The sequence below is a fragment of the Ctenopharyngodon idella genome, chromosome 15 (assembly GCF_019924925.1).
Source record: "Ctenopharyngodon idella isolate HZGC_01 chromosome 15, HZGC01, whole genome shotgun sequence".
Classification (NCBI taxonomy): domain Eukaryota; kingdom Metazoa; phylum Chordata; class Actinopteri; order Cypriniformes; family Xenocyprididae; genus Ctenopharyngodon; species Ctenopharyngodon idella.
The window spans coordinates 9,767,012-9,786,015 of NC_067234.1; the positions used below are offsets into that span (position 1 = coordinate 9,767,012).

At 37.5% G+C, this 19,004-nt stretch overlaps 1 protein-coding gene across 2 annotated transcripts in view; it reads left to right on the forward strand.

Annotated features, from left to right (window-relative positions):
- Nucleotides 1–19,004, forward strand: part of zmp:0000001236 (mastermind-like protein 2) — a 90,887-nt gene that overhangs the window by 65,353 nt on the left and 6,530 nt on the right. For both annotated transcript variants that reach the window (XM_051862107.1, XM_051862108.1), the window contains exon 3: nt 7,179–8,435. In XM_051862107.1, the coding sequence (XP_051718067.1) occupies nt 7,179–8,435 (1,257 nt within the window). The remainder of the gene's footprint in view (nt 1–7,178; nt 8,436–19,004) is intronic.

Here is a 19,004-nt window from a genome sequence, read left to right on the forward strand (position 1 = left end):
AGCGGGCTGCTCTGGGACGGCAGCGGACTGCTCTGGGACGGCCTCCGGGCTTACAACGGGCTCTGGGACGGCCTCCGGGCCTACAGCGGGCTCTGGGAAGGCCTCCGGGCCTTGAGGGATGGAGGAAGCCTTCTTCCTCTTCCTCCTCCGTTTACATGGTTGAGGCAGTGGCTCTATGCCTACCTCCTCTGAGGGCGCTGTGCAACAAACACAGTCCAAATAACAGGCAAGGATCAGGGCAGGCGGCAAACAAACACAGTCCAATAAACAGTCCAATGGCAACAGAAATACAATCCACAAGAAAACGCTCAGAAGTGATCACCGGGGCAAATCAAGACTTCGCAAAGGGTGTGTGTGTGTGTGTGTCTTAAATAGTCCAGGTAATGATCTGCAGGTGTGTGTGGCAATTGGTGATTGGTGCATGTGATTGGAAGGGAGGATTATGGGAAGTGGAGTCCAGGAACTGACAGGAACAGACAGTGATCGTGACATCTATGCAACCCTCTCAATCAGATCAATGTTTACATGAAGGCTTTTCAGTCCGATTAAGCTATCAATCCGATTATTAATGGATTATTAGGTTGCATTTGGGAGATATAATTTCGCAATTGCAATAATTGTAAAATATAAAGTCACAGTTATCTTTTTTTTTTTTTTTTTTTAATCTGAAGCAGAAATGAGAACGATTTTTAACATTGAAAAGCTTTAACACTTGAGCTTTAAACCAACAGCTCAGTTTATAGTCACAATTTTCCATTGCTCTTAAGCAAGAAGATCTTTGTCTAACATGAGCGTGAACCAGAGCACACTGCCTAGTGCGCCTCAGTGGAGCGATGTTACTTTACAATATTAATCTGCCGTTGTGTTCGTTTTCAGCAAGAGCAATGTCACGTGTGTGATACCTCTAAGCCTTCGCACGGTTTGTGCTGAGAGCCGTTTCTTCTCCTCCCTCCAGGAGTCACTTTCAAAGTGATCCAGAGCTTCTGAGCTCATTAAAGCTTAATCAGAAAATCTATTTTCAGGTCACTTGTAGCTCTGTCAGGAGGATTGCCAATGAATAGAGGGCACTGTTTCTCCGCAGCCCCTCCGCCAAAATGAACATGTAGTATTATCAGACCGTTTCAAATGTGGTTAGCATAACGACAAAAAAACATCAGGTTCCTCTTTGCTTTAATATGTTACATCTGGTTGGTGGCAGTTATCTGTGTCACCATGTGAATATTTTATAAAAATGTCTTGTTTAATCTGACGAGGGACTGTAAAAGGTAGTGACACACATGGCTGTCACTGGGATTTTCTCTCAATACGGGACAGTTCTTCACTGGCCAATGTCCGACTTGTGATAAGAGATTTATCTATCTAAAAAAAGATAAGAGACACAAAGAATATTTTATAATTGTATTTTACTGATAATTGTACAACACTCTTCCTTTATGAAATGTCATCTTGGGAAATAGTCTACTGTTTACACCAAGTAGGGACATGAAGAAAGATTCTGGAATGTTGCAATACCGTTTCATCAACTAAAATAAATAATGTTGAGGGAGGTGGCAAAGAGTTTGTAAAAGCATAGAAAGATCACTGATGTAGCATAAAATCCTGGCTGATCGTAAAGTGCTGTTCTGTGTTGTATCATTTTAGCAAGCATCAGTATTGCTCCTACTTATGGTTAAGTATTACATTTGCATGCAATCTATCTGGCACTGTGTGTGAATGATGAATGATACCTCAGACTGCGCGGAGATAGCTATTACATTTCTGAGTGCTTGTCGGATAATAAAACAAGTGGAAAAATCTAGTGGTCAACCAGATTTGGATTTTTAGGGGCCACTAACTTAATTTTGCAACATTGTAAATACAAGCCTCTTCCTACATTTTTGCAAAATTCTGATAATATATTTATGCACACAATTCACTGCAGTTTCCAGCTGAAATAAACATTAGTGGCAGTAAAACACAATAACTTTTATTCCTTTTCACACAAATGATTACAGGGGCAGATTATCAATTAATAAATAGAGATCGACCGATATATTGATTTACCAATATTTTCCCCGATATTTAAGCATTTTACCATAATCGCTAGTTGTAGCTAGTTTATGCAGCTTGTCTCTAAAAAAAGAGACAAGCTCACAGAGTCACGTAAGATAATCCGTCAAGTCCTGTCCCAATAAAGATGTAACTTTGCATGAATTAAATAATACAGCCATGAATGAGCACATGTTGGAAATAAAAGCGCTGAATTTAATTCTCTCTCTGTTGTCTATGCTCATCATTAGTCTTGTGAAGTCGTCTACATTTTGCTGTTCACTCAGCGGGTTGATGCTCGGCCACCTCATGTAACCTTTAACAAGATTCACTTGTTTAAAACACCGTAATTATATAAACATTTACTATATAACCATTAATTCGCTAATAAACATCCAAGTAAACAACTCTATGGAAATTAATTATTTATTATCTCCGCGAGCGATCGCAGTTTGAGTATAGTTCTGTGTAAATGCATAGATAAATAGCGCTTTGTCAGCAGATATTTCATAATCAAGAACAACAAAAACATTATTAATAATTCTGATATAACATACCAGTTGAGAAATGCAATAAAATACAATGTTTTGTTTGTTATATTCCAATATTCCAGAGAATATTATTCAGTTATTTAACATTATCCAGCGAATTATTCTTCACTCTTTAGCCTATTAAATAGCTTATAAAACTGTAGGTTAAAATGAAGTATTACATTTCTGCAAAGTTAATATGACTCCTGTCTTTAATTTATTTTCTCCATTTGAAAACATTAGACATTCTACATTTATTTTGCTGATTGTTAACATTAGTGTTGCTGCTGCTGCTTTTTAAATAAGATTTGTTTTGTTTTCTATGCAAGGAGGGAGTGATTGTAAATAATAAATTGATAAAATGGTTTGTTCAGTTCAGTGGTGTTGTAATCGTGTCAAAAGCAGAAGTATAATAGTAAATAAATATTGGTTCTGCATATCGGTTATCGGGCACATAAACACAAATTATCGGTATCAGTTCTAAAAAATCAATATCAGTCGATCACTATTAATAAAGATTTATTTTCTTGCAGTTTCTTGCACAATACTATGTTATGACCTCAAAACACTTTTAAAGTTGATGTATGTGAGATTTTTATGTTAAAAACAGTGGTGAAATATTGGCCAGTTGATCAGCCTGATCAAAATATTGTTCTATCACTAAAGCAAATCTCATAGACTTACATTGAAGGAGGGAGCATCTTAAACTAGCCTAAGATGGTTTACAGGTCTTAGTTGGTCTTTTAACCTGGGGTGTGTTTCCCAAAAGCATTGTTAGCCGGCTATAGTTGCAGGGTCTTTTGTTACTAACATAATTCAACAATCTGTGTTTCCTGAAACCAGCAGCGAACATTTGCAAACAGCATTGCAAATTTGTGTATTTGGAACTACAGCTCTTGAGCTGTGGTTAGAAGCATAGTTTCATGTTAGTTAGACATATGAACTTACATAGATCATGGCCTTGTGCAACAATAGAGTGTATTAGTGCCTGACCCCTTTTTCAGTGATGCAGGTTTAGGAATTTTTTTTCCATTCATGTTTCCAAAAGGGATTTTAAAAGTCTTTGTTAAAGCGTTGTAAGCCATGAACCAATCAGCTATGAAGTGAAGCATAACACTACAAACTTTGATTTGAGTTAAAAAAGTTTTTGAAAATTGGACAAAAATGTACACAACTGTGTACTTCAGTGAGGGGAAAAACTACAATCCCATGAAGCATTGTGAACAACATAATCAAATGAAAAACAGTGGAGAAATATAAAACTACTCATTTACATATATATTTTTATGCTTACATTATATATACTTTTTTTTTAATTTATTTCAAAATATGTATGTATATACAAAAATTTACTGTAGGTATTTTAAGAGCGTGGAGAGATTGACTTCGACATCTTCATGGGAGTGGGCGGAGCTAAATATCTATTTTGCCGCGTGTTGCTTTTTTTGACTCTGATTTGTGTAATTTTCTGTACAATTTCTGTATTTTATTTATTTATTTATTTTTACCAGGAATTCTGCTGTTAAACATGATTATTTTAAAAATATGTTGACATAATGCAGGCTGATGGCTTCACCAGAAGCAAATACCATGGATTTACAACCTCGTAGTTCACATTAGGTCTGTTTTTAAAGGTTTATAAATTATTGTTCAAAAACAATTTCCCTATGGAGAAATTGAATGGAGTTTCTACTTCTAGAACCTGACTGTTGCCCTCTATAAGCATTCTAACATTCTACAGTACTTTCTGTATCTTTCATTCCATTTAAATATATATACATTTCAATCTAAATATATTTAGCATGTCAACAATCAGTGTTGTTTTTGAAGAGTGCGCATGTGAGTAAAGGCATAAGAGAACCCTGGAGTATGAGATAAGCAGACTGTCCTCCAAAAAAAGACGACCCTATAGGTCGTTTTTTAAGCACCTTATTATGACCTATATTTACTTTTTAAAGTCATGCGCACTCTAGCCGGCGTAAAAATAATGACAGTGTCGTGTTACGTCTGTTGTCATGAAATGATGTATGACTGTTGTTACCAATCAAAATGTGTGTTCATTTAAATGCAATGTGTGGACTTTTTACACCATTTGTCCTATTTCCATTTAGCAAAACTCATTTTTTTTTATTAACGACTACGATGCATCGTGTAATGGAAGTTAAGCAGCGAGTTATGTTGTTGTACGAGAAATGACTGGACTTTTGGCTGGTTTTAGAGAGGTTTTGGGCAGCACATACTAACGGGTCTAAGCATTGATATACACACACCCTAATGTCCAGCCTAATTTAAATCTTGTTTCATCCCAATGAACTTGTTTGAACAAACACAAATGCATTTCATTTTTTATTCCTAACCTGGATGAGTCAGACAGTGGAAAAGTAGTTTGATAATGATGTCAGCATGCCATTCATAGGAAATTTAAATATTATACTGGCTATTGAGAGACAGATGTTGGGGTGGGGTGTGGAGAATTGTGATCACTCCCAGTCCTGAAGGCATAAAACTTCCCAGCCTAGTAATATTTCCAGTAAATGGAAATGCCTTCAATTTGCCGCTACAGCAAAAACTGCACCACAGTCAACCGTCCCTGCGCTGATAATGATGTTGGGTTGAACACACATCTCTCTCTTTGTAGGCAATAATGTCAGATGGTGTTTAAATAACTTTGCATATCCATGTGCTGGCAATATTGCGGCTGGGTGGAAATAATGTTGGGTAGGGTGGTTTTGGTCAGCAGCTACTTCATGATTATTCTGTCTGTTAAATTATATTCATCATTCTCCATCATAAAACTGAAAATGAGCAGATGTAGGACCAATTTCAACCTGATCTTAAATGACTTTGTTGCCGTAACATAATGTAGTCAGGTTTCTTACTTTAGATATATGTGATTAAACCTGACTACATTAGGATACACCAGCAATACTGTAAATATACAGCCAGTTAATTTAGTTAAAAAGTAACATTTGACCTGATAATACATTTTCTAATTCTAGTAATGTATCCCTTCACTGCCTTTTAAAGTAAAAGTTATTCTATATACAAGTATTGGACTACATTTGTCTCTATACTGTTACTTAAACAGCGCTTATGAGTCATTGTTCAAGCTTTATTTACATAAATTAAGACTTGTGGAACAAAGGGAACCATTTCACAAAAGGAAAATGCTGCTATCTTTACAGCAAGCTAACAGTGGGAAATGTAATTCATGCAAATGAGGGACACAGATAAAGCCTTCTTTTGTCTAACATCATCTATCTAATGGCTAAATTTATCCACACAGCTAATACTAGGTTTTGAGACAATAGTTTTTGGAATATATTTTTTCAGCAAATGTTGTTAGGGGGCACAGACCTGCTGCTAGTAAAATGCGGATTAGCGGAGATGCTCACATCTTATCCAGGGATATTTATGATATGATTAAGATTGGGTCTCATTAACTGTAGTAGCGTACGTACACACATATCTGTGTGTAAAACCTGTGTGTGAATGTTTCACAAAGAAATTGATTCATCAACAAGTTTGCAAATAAATAAATTGTAAAATTAGGTTAAGGTTTAGAACCAACCCACACACAAATGCAAAAAGCACTTGTGGTGGCATTAGAAACTTGTAAGTAAGAAAAAATATACATCTATATGTATAAATAACAATAACTAAGAGACCCTAAACTAAATCTTATTTCAGAGTCACAAAACTGTGCATTATAGCTGATCATAGGTGTAATGCACCTATAAAAGGTGTTTTTTTTTTGTTGTTGTTGTTTTTTTAGCTGGTTTTGAGAGTGGCAATCTTGGCTTTACAGAAAGATCGTGCATGCTCTCAGGGCAAGAGCACATCTTTAGAGAGCAATACATTTGCAGAGAGTGATGAATCGCTGTACGGAAGATGGTTTGTGTGTGTATATATGGTAATTTCTAACTGTGGGCATGAGGTCCCTAATTTAAAATGAATCTAAATTCATTCACATTCAAATGAAGGTAAGATAAAATGTATGCGTGTGCACGCCTGTAAAAAAAAAATGACATTAGAACTTTCTTTGTGCACATAAGTACACAACACACATGGAATTATTAGTATTTGAGACCCAATTCTCTAGCACATACATTCTTAGTAAGTAGGAGTCTAACCTATATCTGTAGACATTCCCCTATTAGGACCCTGTGGGAAATCAGAAACTTTCTATATTAAATCTAATATATCTCTTTTGAAATGCAAAATGGGCAACTGAACAAGGCTAAATAGTCTCGGCTATAAATTACAAAACTCTCCCAGAGAACACATTTTTCATACACTAATATTTAGAACTCCCGTCATAGTGGTAATTGGTTTGAACCATCAAAGAGTATTTTAATAAGAGTTCATTAATTAGATAGAGATGGTCTTGTTACATTATGTGCCCTTGTCTCCCGGTTGAGCAGAAAATTAGTTCATTTTGGCTATAGAAAGCTAGCACAAGGCTTTTGAAGAATTATTTTAATTAAATTTATAGAGCAGTATGCCTTTAATTGTCAGTTTTTTTGCACCTGATTTGTGAAACACATTGAGATCAATAAAAAGTCTCATTGACTTTCTGTTCTTTGTTTTTTTTTGTTTTTGTTTTTTTTGTGTTTCCAGCAAGGACTAAGGAGAAAGATTGAAGCACAGTCACCTGGATATACACCCAAGCAGAATGGCCTCTCCTGTGGAGCATCAGGATCTGACTTCAAGCGCCTTCGTATGGAACCCAGCTCTTTTCGACCTGGTTCCTGTGCTTTGGCTTCAGGGCAGACTCAAAGATTGGTTGGGGATGCCACCCAGGGTAACATCCTTCGAAGAAAGGATACCTTCATGATGCCTCATGGAGTTGGCAGCGATTTATTCAACATAACTCTAAGGGATATGAAGAAGGAACCGATTGAAGTTCAGACCTGTGGCCAGTCTTCCACAGATCCTGCCACATTGACGTTTGACTTCAAAGATGAAGTAACTGGACAGATTGACCCAGAGCTCCAGGACTTGTTCGATGAGCTCACCAAGACCGTGCCATCACTCAACGATCTAGAACTGGAGAAGATGTTAAAGCAAAATGATGACTTTGGTCTGGATCTGGGCCGACCCAGTTCAGCTGGTGCGGCTCCTCCATGTATTCACCTGGATAAGCCAATCAAGACAGAGTACTCACCAGATTTTAGCCAGACGGCTGGAGGCTCTCCACAACTAAGACCAGCCTCTGCTGGACCTTCCTTTTCCATGGCCAATGCAACTTTATCCACCTCACCCATCACTTCAGGGCACCATGGACAGGTACCTACTGGCGGTCCCTCTCGAGGTCTTCCATGGCCTGAGATGTCACATGCTGAGCAGCTGAAGCAAATGGCTGCTAATCAACAGCAGCCCAACCCTATGCTTCACAACCACCAGCAGAGTCAAGCAGGAGGGGTTAGGAACTGGTCTTCCGCATTAGGTGTTCACCAAACTCCAGGCTCTTTCAATCAGGAGAATCTTCCCGGTAATGCTTCCCTTTCTCAGCAGAGACTTAACACTCAAAGTGCCGGTCAGGCCAAAGGCATGTCCAACTGCTTTCTCAAGCCCAATGGATTCAACCCCTCCCATCACATCGACACAAAGGTTCTCAGCAGCAAGCCCCTGCTGCATTTCAGCCCTAAAGCACCACCTTCCACCACGGGCCAACAAATGCCCATCATGGCTGCTCCACCTAACAAAACAACCATACAACAGCAGCCGTCTACAGCAAGCCAGGGCATGCACTTTCAGAACTGCCAGCTGCCCATGCAGCCATCTCCCTGCCTACAAACTAAGCCTTTAATTCAAAGGCCTCCACTCAACCAGCATGGTGCTGGAATCAGTTTCAAAATGGCCCAACAGAGACAGGTAAGAGACTGTGTTTATGGTCCTTTTAACGATTGTTGCTTGTTTTACTGTATGATATGTTCCCACTGATATCTTATATAAAAATATTATAAAAGCCAGAACACAATGGGTCGCATTCACTAACCCTCAGGGGTGTAACGATTCTCTCAATTTCTTGATGCATCTATTACAAACCCACACACTGCCCTCTTTATCACCTTTCACTGGATCATGCTCACTCTCTGTTTCATCTGTAACTCTTTTTGACATTTTTTTCTGAGCAGCTTTCTGAGCACATTATGTTTGCTTTCTCATCAGGACGGGGATTGACTATAACATGAGCAGCTCTCTCACACTATAACGATATAGACTCGAGTTAAATGAGCAGAAACCATTGATAAAGCTGCCAACTCGTTGCATGACCACTACTACTGAAATAAGGTGCTTCATTGCTCGAAAACCTCACCACAATGGACAATCTTTAGCAGTTTCTTACTTATAACACATTAGCCCCCGGTTTTACAGACAATGCTGAAGCCTAGTCCCAGACTAAAATGCATATTTGAGCTGTTTTAACTGAAAGTAACTTGCACTGGGACATCTTAAAATATATCAGTGCCATTGTTTTGTCTCATAATGCACACCAGCAATGTTTTTTTCTAGAGCACATTTATAAAAGGTACTTAAATGTTCTAATTAATAGGGCTGCCCCCTAATAGTCGACTAACCATTGCTACATTTTCTATTTAAACACTCTCATCACATTTTTTACTGTGCAGAGCAGGTTGTTTTTGACACAATAGAGTCGTAGTGTCAAAACCACACACCCTGCTTTCTTTCCATCTGTCAGCCTGTTGTGTTAGCCGTTAGCAGTCTGCCAACTTTAACTCAATGGGTCTGCACTTTGCTGTAGGCCTGTTTTTCATTTTGTTTTTCCTGATTGTTGTTGGTGTCTAGGCGGGTGTAGGGTGCCTTGAATTTGTATATCCCCTCAAAGCAGTTTGATGGCAGCTTGACTTTCTAGAGCATGGTGGATTAACATGCAGAACTTCTAATTTCTCCGCCTGTCACAGTCACTTGCCGTCAGGGCATAGATGCGCACAGCGGGATTTGCTAATTGGAGGTTGTTAGCTGCAAGGGACAAGTTGTGGAAAATGACAGTAATCTGCTTAGCCCAGTGCCTGAGGTTGAACCACTGATTTGTTATGATTGGGGAGCTTTAGAACATCCCCCTTTTCAGTTTCATATAAACAGTATCTCTCGACTTTTTTTTTTGTGGAAAACGATAACGGGAACCACACAAGAGGAGTCATCCTTACCCCCTCCAAAAGCACGTCAGGAGGGGAGGGTGGAGAGACACGCTTGATTTTGACACAAAGATTTTGTTCAATCACATGAACATGCAGCTCTTTTTGCAGCCATTGATGGAGGAGTTGTTTAGACTCTTTAAGGGCTTTTTCAGTGGACCTTGTCTTGTGTACTGTATACAGAATAGGCTAACACTGTTTGCATTTTTACAGTATATTGTTACAGTATATTGTATATTGCATATCAAAACACTGCCTCTAGCCACGGTCATTTAACTAAGCATTGTTGGGGAAGCCACTCAAAAGTGGAGCTAAGTAAGCTAGCAACTACTCTCCAGATTAGCTAAACTGACAGCTATCGTTAAAAGTATTGCTTTGTAAGGAGTTGGCACTTAATTGTGTTGAATGTGTACTTGTAGTGTACTTCAAATGTTAATAGCATATTTTTAAATAAGAACTACTTGCAGATAATATATGTATGAAATATAATACCATTACTTTTACACTTTGTCAAATTAAAAGTTTAATTTAAAAAAAAAACATTTTTAATCGTTTTAATCATTTTTAAAGAAGTTGACTAACATACTGAAGCTTCGTGGTTAAAAATTTTAACTGTTGTATGTTATTTGATATTACATTTAAAATTAATATATTTTAAATGTACTATATTGTAACTATAATGTGTACTAATTACAAATATACATTATTTAAATATGACATGTAAATATATGAAAAACATAAATGTTTGTGCTTTCATTCAGCAGTACACTTTATTCCCTTTATGCTTATACTTCAGACACTTTATTTATATTTCAAAGATAATAGAAGTAATTATGAAAATAAATGATGTACATAAGGCCGACTTTAGTGTGTGGAAAAAAAAAAAAAAAAACATGCAGCTAATTGCATTTAATATAAATTTAAACTATAATACATTTTCATTTAATTGCAGTTAACTTAAAAACTAAGGCTACATCCACACAAAGCCAGAGCTTTCCCTATCCAATCTTTTTTTTTTCCTCGTCTCAAGAAATATCTGCGTACACGCGAAACCACTGAAACCGACTCAAAACAATGTAGTATACAATGTAGTATACCCCTTGTGGGGATATTTTTTGGTCCACATTAGGAAAACAGCTTATAAGTAATGTTTTTTGAAAATTTAAAAATTTATTCACTCTGAATGATTTACTCAGAGATTCAAACTGAATTGCAAACTGATTCAGAACATTTTAAATTTCATTTGACCAGTCATTTAGTCATTTGACCAATTCATGAAAATAACCAACTCAAAAAAATGTAGTTTTGATTCTATACAGAAAACGCAAAAACTTAAGATTGTGGTGATTGTCAAAAATATTCTGCTTAGCAATAAATTTGCTTCACTACCTCCCTGCAACTGAGAAATAGTTATAAAAGCTAAGTTGTTTGCTATTTGCTGTGCAGGTATTGCCCAACATTGCTTTCTAAAACTTTATGAAATTACATGATTGTGTTTTGAGAATGTGAGTTTGTGGTTGTAGAGATGATACAGCGTTGATGGGGTTAAGTATGCTGCACCAGTGGAAATGAAGCCAGAATGTCTGTTCCAACAGGGAGAAAAATAGGCAATGGACAGTCTTCCCACAGTGAACTGAATTAGTAATGCCATGGAAATAAAGGTTCCGAAATGGTGCCGTGATCCCACCGGAGCCCTCAAGAACTTTTGTTCAAGCTGAATTTTCTCCCACTGGGTGTAATACACAAAATGCATGTAAAGAGACCAGAATGTTGGGTCTGTTTCTTGTTCCCTTGTTCTCACAGCCTGCTGATCAGTTGTCAGCCTACAGTAAGTATAGCAAACAGGGAATCTGCGATATCACAGGCTGTCATAAGAATCGAGTGGAAATCTTTTTATTGCCTGTGGAGAAAAAAATGTACTGCATGCACTACCTGAGAGAAGAAAAAATAGCCTCAGACAGAGTAATTTATCACATTGAGAGACCTGCTTGCCCCAAAAACTTCAAGCAGTGCCTGATACTTTCTGATTAAAGTGCTGTTACACTGACTAGTCAGTATCTGGAGGAGCGATTCAGGTATTTATGGCTCTGATGTGAGACTGTAGCTGTGCTACAAAACCTAGTGAACTGCCTAGCACTTACTGCTTAGCAGCCATCTATAGTAGCATTGTAATTGTAATGGAAGCTCATAAGTGACTGAATTAAAACTTAATTAATACTTAATACATAGGCAGCGGGGCTGTGCATCACACAAAAAGCACCCCCACAGAAGACAGTTGCAAATGATGAGCAATAACAATGCAAAAAGTAAATATACACACATGAATTTTGTTTAAAACTGCCAAAATGTACAAAAATGTTTTAGACTAGCACATAGAGATGGGGATAGAGATGGGAGGAAAAATCATAGTTTTATGCAGTTCAGTGGTTTTAAACTACTGATAGTTTTCAGTGTCTAAATAGTTATTTTAAAAATGCATTTGTTTTTATTAGTCCACTGTCTTGGATTTAGTTTCTCTCTGCTTGTCACAGTGCATTCTGGGATTTTCTTCTCCGGGAGACAGCTTGAAATAGAATGTGTGTTTCATATCTAAACATTGTAGGGCACTGAATGGACAGGTAATGCAGACCTGATAACCTTAGTTTTAGAATCATAACCAAATCTCTCCAACAACAACAAAAAAATGACCTACATGTAACAACCACCTATAACACCCAAGTCAAAATAGATCACTGTTTCTGTTATTTTGATTATTTTGAAATGTAAGAAAGAAAGATTGAACCCTATAAAGCCTTACTGCATCATATTTGATACGTTTCTTAGATTTCTAAGGTCTCTAAATTATCAACGCTCAAAACTTTGCTGAAAAACACTCTACTACATGCCTTCTGTCATCTGTTTGATGACTCTGAGTTTACACATTTTTAGCAAGTAAAAGGCCTTTAATTGTAAAAACGTCCCCCTTCAGTCGTGGTTCATGTGCCTTTTTTGTTGTGAAGTAAATGTAAAAATAACTTTTGGTAACACTTAGTGGTTAAACGGATCATTGTTGATCCGTACGGACCAAGCCCCGCGGTTCGGCATGCATGTGATTCGCGGATCAATTGCAAGTTTAACCGCAAAAGAGTGAAAGGTAATCATTTGCACGTGTTTTGTCTTGCTAGTTTACACATTAAATGGATATAAAACCATTCCAGCGCTAGAAGAGGCAAAAGAGGATTTAATTCGGTAGGCTATCGCACGCCACGCTCTTACCGGTGCGCACAGACGCACATACATAAAAGGCTCGAGCGCACACACACAGAGAGAGAGGCGCGTTTCAGATAGCTCGCGAACTACAAATTAATTTCTCTTTCGCGTCCTCAATGCACTTGGATGGACGCATACACGCATTACGTCAGTCAAAATACCCCTCTCGGCAAGTATTCTCGTAAACACGTTCGGTTATGTCTTAATTTAATGAGGTGAGAATTCGGATGTGTATCTATCAGATGTGTGCATGCATGGGGTCTTACTCATAAAGGGATAGTTCACCCAAAAATGAAAATTTGATGTTTATCTGCTTACCCCCAGGGCATCCAAGATGTAGGTGACTTTGTTTCTTCAGTAGAACACAAATGATGATTTTTAACTCCAACCGTTGCGGTCTGTCAATCGTATAATGCTTGTCAATGGTAACTCCATCTATAAGAGTCAAAAAAACATGCACAGACAAATCCAAATTAAACCCTGCGGCTCGTGACGACACATTGATGTCCTAAGACATGAAACGATCAGTTTGTGCGAGAAACCGAACAGTATTTATATCATTTTTTACCTCTAAAACACCACTATGTCCAACTGCCTTGCGCATCCGGTTGGTGAGGTCTGAAAACACGTTCTGATGACGGAAGTGATGTCTCGCGCTTATACTTCAATGAGTGCGAGTTTATTAATAAGCCATATAAATCATTATAAAGAGCCTTTAATGCCTATAGCCCAACCAGCGTTCAAGCACACTCATAAAGCTTGCCACAGCGCACAGGCAGAAGTAATGATTATGAATGCGTTGGGGGGAAAACAGCAAGGAGACCGATTTAACAATAATTAATAATTAATTGATAAACTAGTGTTTAATGTATTTTCGGCTGTAGTGACGAAGTTGCCGATGTTGACTCGTCATCTCCGCAATAGTGGATGTGCCTATATGCACGTTTCGCACGGATTACATAACCTGAGAATATTTGTTTTCCATTTGAATTGGTTCATTTAAAGTAGGCGGTCTGTGAGGCAAGTTTACATGGAGTTTTGGTTATTTTCTTTTTTTCTTTTTTATGCATGCGCTCAAGTCCACAGAGAGAGATGGCAGAAAGCACACCCTGTTTGCTTTCATTATTTTACAAAAGCACTACGTTTTATTGTTATTGTGAGCGCACACAAATGACCAAAAAATACTTCAAAGTATTTCAAGTGCAAGTGATCGCGTCGGCGCCTCCATGTTAGCTGTCATGCAGTAAGCGAGCTACTATTCAGCTTTCACACCCCACACAAACACTTAAATAGCCCACATCTTTCTAGGTTAACGTTAAAGCGAGCAGCCATGTTCTACCAACATGTTTCAGATGATAAGCCATATTTGAGGCTGATGAATAATAGGCGAACATTTGGATGTCCTGCCTGACAGACCAGTTGTTAACGATCTCTCCGTTTGTTACAGGGTTAAGTTTTATCATCCACCAAGTAAAATCATTTCAATTGTATCTCTTCACAGAAAGACCAACATGATTTTTTTGTATCATTCACACAAGAAGTATAATTTAGAATATATATCTGATAAGGGAAATTAAAGTTTGAGCCTCAGGTTCATGTTTTCTCACACTCTAAAGTGCTGCTCAGAGCTTGACTGAAGCTCTTCATTAATGCAACTTAAATGTGAGTGGGAATGTGTTGGTTTAGCGTGGGGGTTGGGGTAGAGTGCCAGGTTGTTGTAGCTGAACTACGAGAGGAGCGCATGTTTCCTGGGAAAACGATCTGGGGCCAAGTCCAGATGCCGAGCTGCTCCCTGGGGAGGGCGTCCTGCCTCCAGTCGGCAGGAAGTGCTGTGAGAGAGTAGCGGGGCCCGGGCCTGGAGTTCTGTCAACTGCTTGTAATGCTGGTGGAATGGGAGCCTAAATCACATCTCTCCTTTATGGACTCCGCGGACACATGTGGTATTCATTTAACGATGCACTGGTGAAGAACGAGCAGGGAAAGAGAGATGGAAAACAGCTTTATGACACATCAGGATCACAAAGAGTGGATTACAGAGACGGCCACACTAACGAGGCTTTAGCTCCCCCACATAACAAAGGTTTGACTGAGGCAGTCGATTTCAGTCAAATGTGAACACAATCTGGCTTTGTGGTCACAACTTATGAGAATGGACTGAATTTCTCACGGTATCGACTAGTGGAGGGAGTTCAGATGTAATGAATAGACCTGAACAGAAGTGAATAACCCCTTTTTTCTGTATTTTGGACATAGTCGTCACCATCAGAGCATTTTACAACAGTATGACCTGATCTTTAACCATGTTAGCATGCGTGGAATGTGATGAGAATCTTTTACGTTATTCAAATACGTGGCATTTTTTTTCTCTCTCTCTTTCTTTATTAGCATTAGCAAGCATGCTTATGGGTTGATAATGTGATGCTATTTTTTTCCCTAAACTTTAAAACAAATATTTTTTCAAAGTTGTAAATAAAACAACAAAGATGATTGAAGTACAATTTACAATAAAATACTATTTTAGTTTTTCTTCTTCAAAATTTCAGGACTAATTCATTGTTACATGCAGTTTGTTTGGAATTGTTTATGAAATTTACTTGTGAAAATGGTTTCTACACCATTTCTACAATGGTTACTTTTTTCAGTGTACCTATAAACTAAAAACAAAATAAATATGCAATTCATACATACAATGATTTGAGTACCTCTTCTACAATAATTATGTTAATTTCTGGATTCAAATTAATTTTGATTATTTTTGGGGGGCATAGAGACATCAAAAATATCAGGGTGGTGCGACTGACTGATATCATAATGAAGAAAAAATAAAAGGCCTTATCAATTATAAAATTATTTGAATGAGAACCTTATCAATTGCTGTGATTTGTCATAATTATTATTTCCTATTTCACTGTTTATTTGAAAAACTTTTGTCTGCTAAATCAAGATCATGTGGTACGACCAATAGGGTTGGGTATCACTTGGGTTTTTTATGATACCAGTGCCAAATCGATACTTTTAAAACGGCACTGGTTCTTAAACGTTTTATTTTTTCAGCGCCAGCCAAAGCTCAAAAGAGCATTTGAATTTAGCAGTTCATCATGTGTTGCACTGAATATTTCAATCGACCACTCAAGCATTTAAATGACACCGAAATCTGCATTCTGATTCAGTCCGGTACGTACCGGTCATATAGGTACCCAACCCTAGTGACCAACAAACATGTGGAAAAAACATTAAACAGGAAATGATATCATAGACAGGACCCATGACTGTGTGTCAAGGTCAATAGAGTAAGTCTCTTAAAATATCATATAATTTGATCTTTTATGAAAAAGTTCAGGCGGTAAAATGTCATGTGGCATGACTCCCGTGTTAATAATAATATATTTTATTGTTTTATAAAATAATGATCAAGATGTGTATGCTCACATGTAGTGAAAGTCAAGGGGAAATATGGTAATAATCTTCTTCTTTTTTTTCTTTTTTTTTTTGCATAATTTGTGTAATTAAATTTAAACATTTTTGTTACATGGTATAATAGTTTCATATACCTATTATACCAACCAGTGTTATTTTTGTGTCCATTATTGTCACAATCATGTTCTTTTCTGTTTTTCTTTAGTTTTAGTCTTAGTTTTCATTGTCATTGCCTTAGTTCTTGTCATTCGTTACTTACTATGGTTTCTGATTAGTCCTCACCTGTTCCCTGTTCCGTTAATGATCATCCTCTGTGTATTTATGCCTTTGTTATTTGTCAGCTCTTGGTCTCTCGTTAACATTTCTGTTATTTTTTTTTTCTGTTGAGTACATTCTTGGTGTTTATTAAAAGTCTTGTTTATCATCATTTTGAGTCACGCATCCTTGTGGATATCGCCACACAGCCTGCATGTGACAATTATACTTTTTTTTTTTTTAATAGGTCTATATGTTAATTAGGGCTGGGATAATACATCAAATCTCGATTCGTGATACAAAGAATCTGGAGCGTTTCTGATATTTTCTGATGTATCGCGATTCTCTCTCGAATCGATTCTGAGCTTAGTTTTTAAACAGAAAATGGCACTACTATACGTGCTTTAGAAACACTTGTACACTGCCTGCTTGCAGTTCCTTTACACACACCACTTAAACCTAAAATAATCATTCATAAAGTTAAAGATTAAAGCAATTTACAAATCGTGCAACATAAAAGCATTCTGAGCCGAGGTGCAAGTATATTTAACCACTTACATGACTCAGCCAAACGCACGAGTGTTGTCCAGCAGTCTTCTTCGTGAGCATTTGAGAGAGTGTGCCGTTAAAAACTAGCCTAGAGCGCCATCTGCTGTTAAAACTAAGCTCAGAATCGATTAGAGAAAATATCAGAATCGATCCAGATTCATTGTATCGATCGAGAATCGATGTATCATTTCAGCCCTAATGTTAATTTTTATTTTAGTTTTAGTCATTTTAGTACATCAAGTTCACTAAATAAAAATTAAGTGTTTCCTTGGCAAATGTTTTAAAAATTCTATATATATATATATATATATATATATATTTTTTTTTTTATTTTTTTTTTTTTCTCCAAGCAATGACAATTTTTATGGTTTTAGTTTTAGTTAACTATAATAACCCAACATGCATACAAACATAGTACCAGTTGTCTAATGTGCTTTTTTTTTTTTCAAAGCAATCTGACCTACAATATTCGCCTAAACTCTTAGAACTCATGAGCAACTACATAAAACACCATGGCCACATTTATAGTCACATTCTTGTCCTCTTCCATTTTTTCCCCCCATTTTTAGAGCAATTTTCTCAGGAAGAGATTCATTTTACATTGTGAAAGGAGCTTATCAGAGCTCCGGACTGAACTTACTCACCCTCTCATTAATTATCAAACATCCCAGAGCTGATCCATCAGGGAATGTGGCATCTATGAGATCCACTTAGAAACCATGCATCTCTAGAAAGTGTTCTCTCTGAATAATCTCTGTCACATACTCTCGTATTCTTCTGTCTCTGTGGTCTACTGTGGAATTCCTCCCATGACAGAAGAGTTCTTTTAGTGTTTTCATTTCTGGACCTCTTGAGTGGGGCTTTAGAGGGAGTTTCTCTCCTAAAGACATCTGTTCTCAAATTAATAGCCTCGCGTAACGCAGTGGGGTTTCAGTAAAATCCTTTCTGCCCTGGGAAATGTTTCGTGTCAACACTGTGATTGACACTGTATACACAGTGTGTGTTTGGCCATCCGGGCTGACGTTCTCAAACAGAGTTTGTTGAGAACAGTAGCCTACAGCCTCTGCTGGTTTGCAGTTTTAGATGCTCCTGCGAGATCAGGGCTCTTGAGAAGTTTCTCAGGTTTAGGCTTGTTTATAAGTACTTCAGTTTACTGAAGCTATTTGACTCAGAAATATTACTTTTTACTTTTGGTTCAGTGCAAAGGTCTTTTACTTAGACATTCATTATAATTTACCACACTGTGTAATAGTCTTGAGTTCCTACCAGAAAGACTGGCACTGATAGAATAATTTCCTTAGATGCTCATATTTAACTCAGCGACAGATACTTTCTTAAAAATTCTGTCAAAATTAATGTCGTTCCAAACCTGTATGACTTTCTTTCGTAGAACACAAAAGGAGATATTTAGTAGTAGGGCTGCCCCCTAATAGTCGACAAACCGTTAGTCGACGAGAAGAGGCTTAGTCGACTAAAATTGTATTAGTCACAGGAAAAAAAAAATCCACAGAAAGTGGCAAAGTCACGCAGTCTGTGAGGGACAGATTGTTAACAGCTGGTCTATGTGGTAATAACATTACATCGGGCAGGACATCCAAATGCTTGGATATCATTCATGGAACTCAAATATGGCTTATCATCTGAAATATGTAAGTAATAGCAACTTTACATGGCCGCACGCTTTAGCGTTAACATAGAAAAATTGCTCTGGGAAAGTGGGCTTTAAAGTGTTTGTGCGGGGTGTGAAAGCTGAAATAGTACCTTGCTTACTGAATGACAGCTAACATGGAGGCGCCGATGCGATCACTTGTAC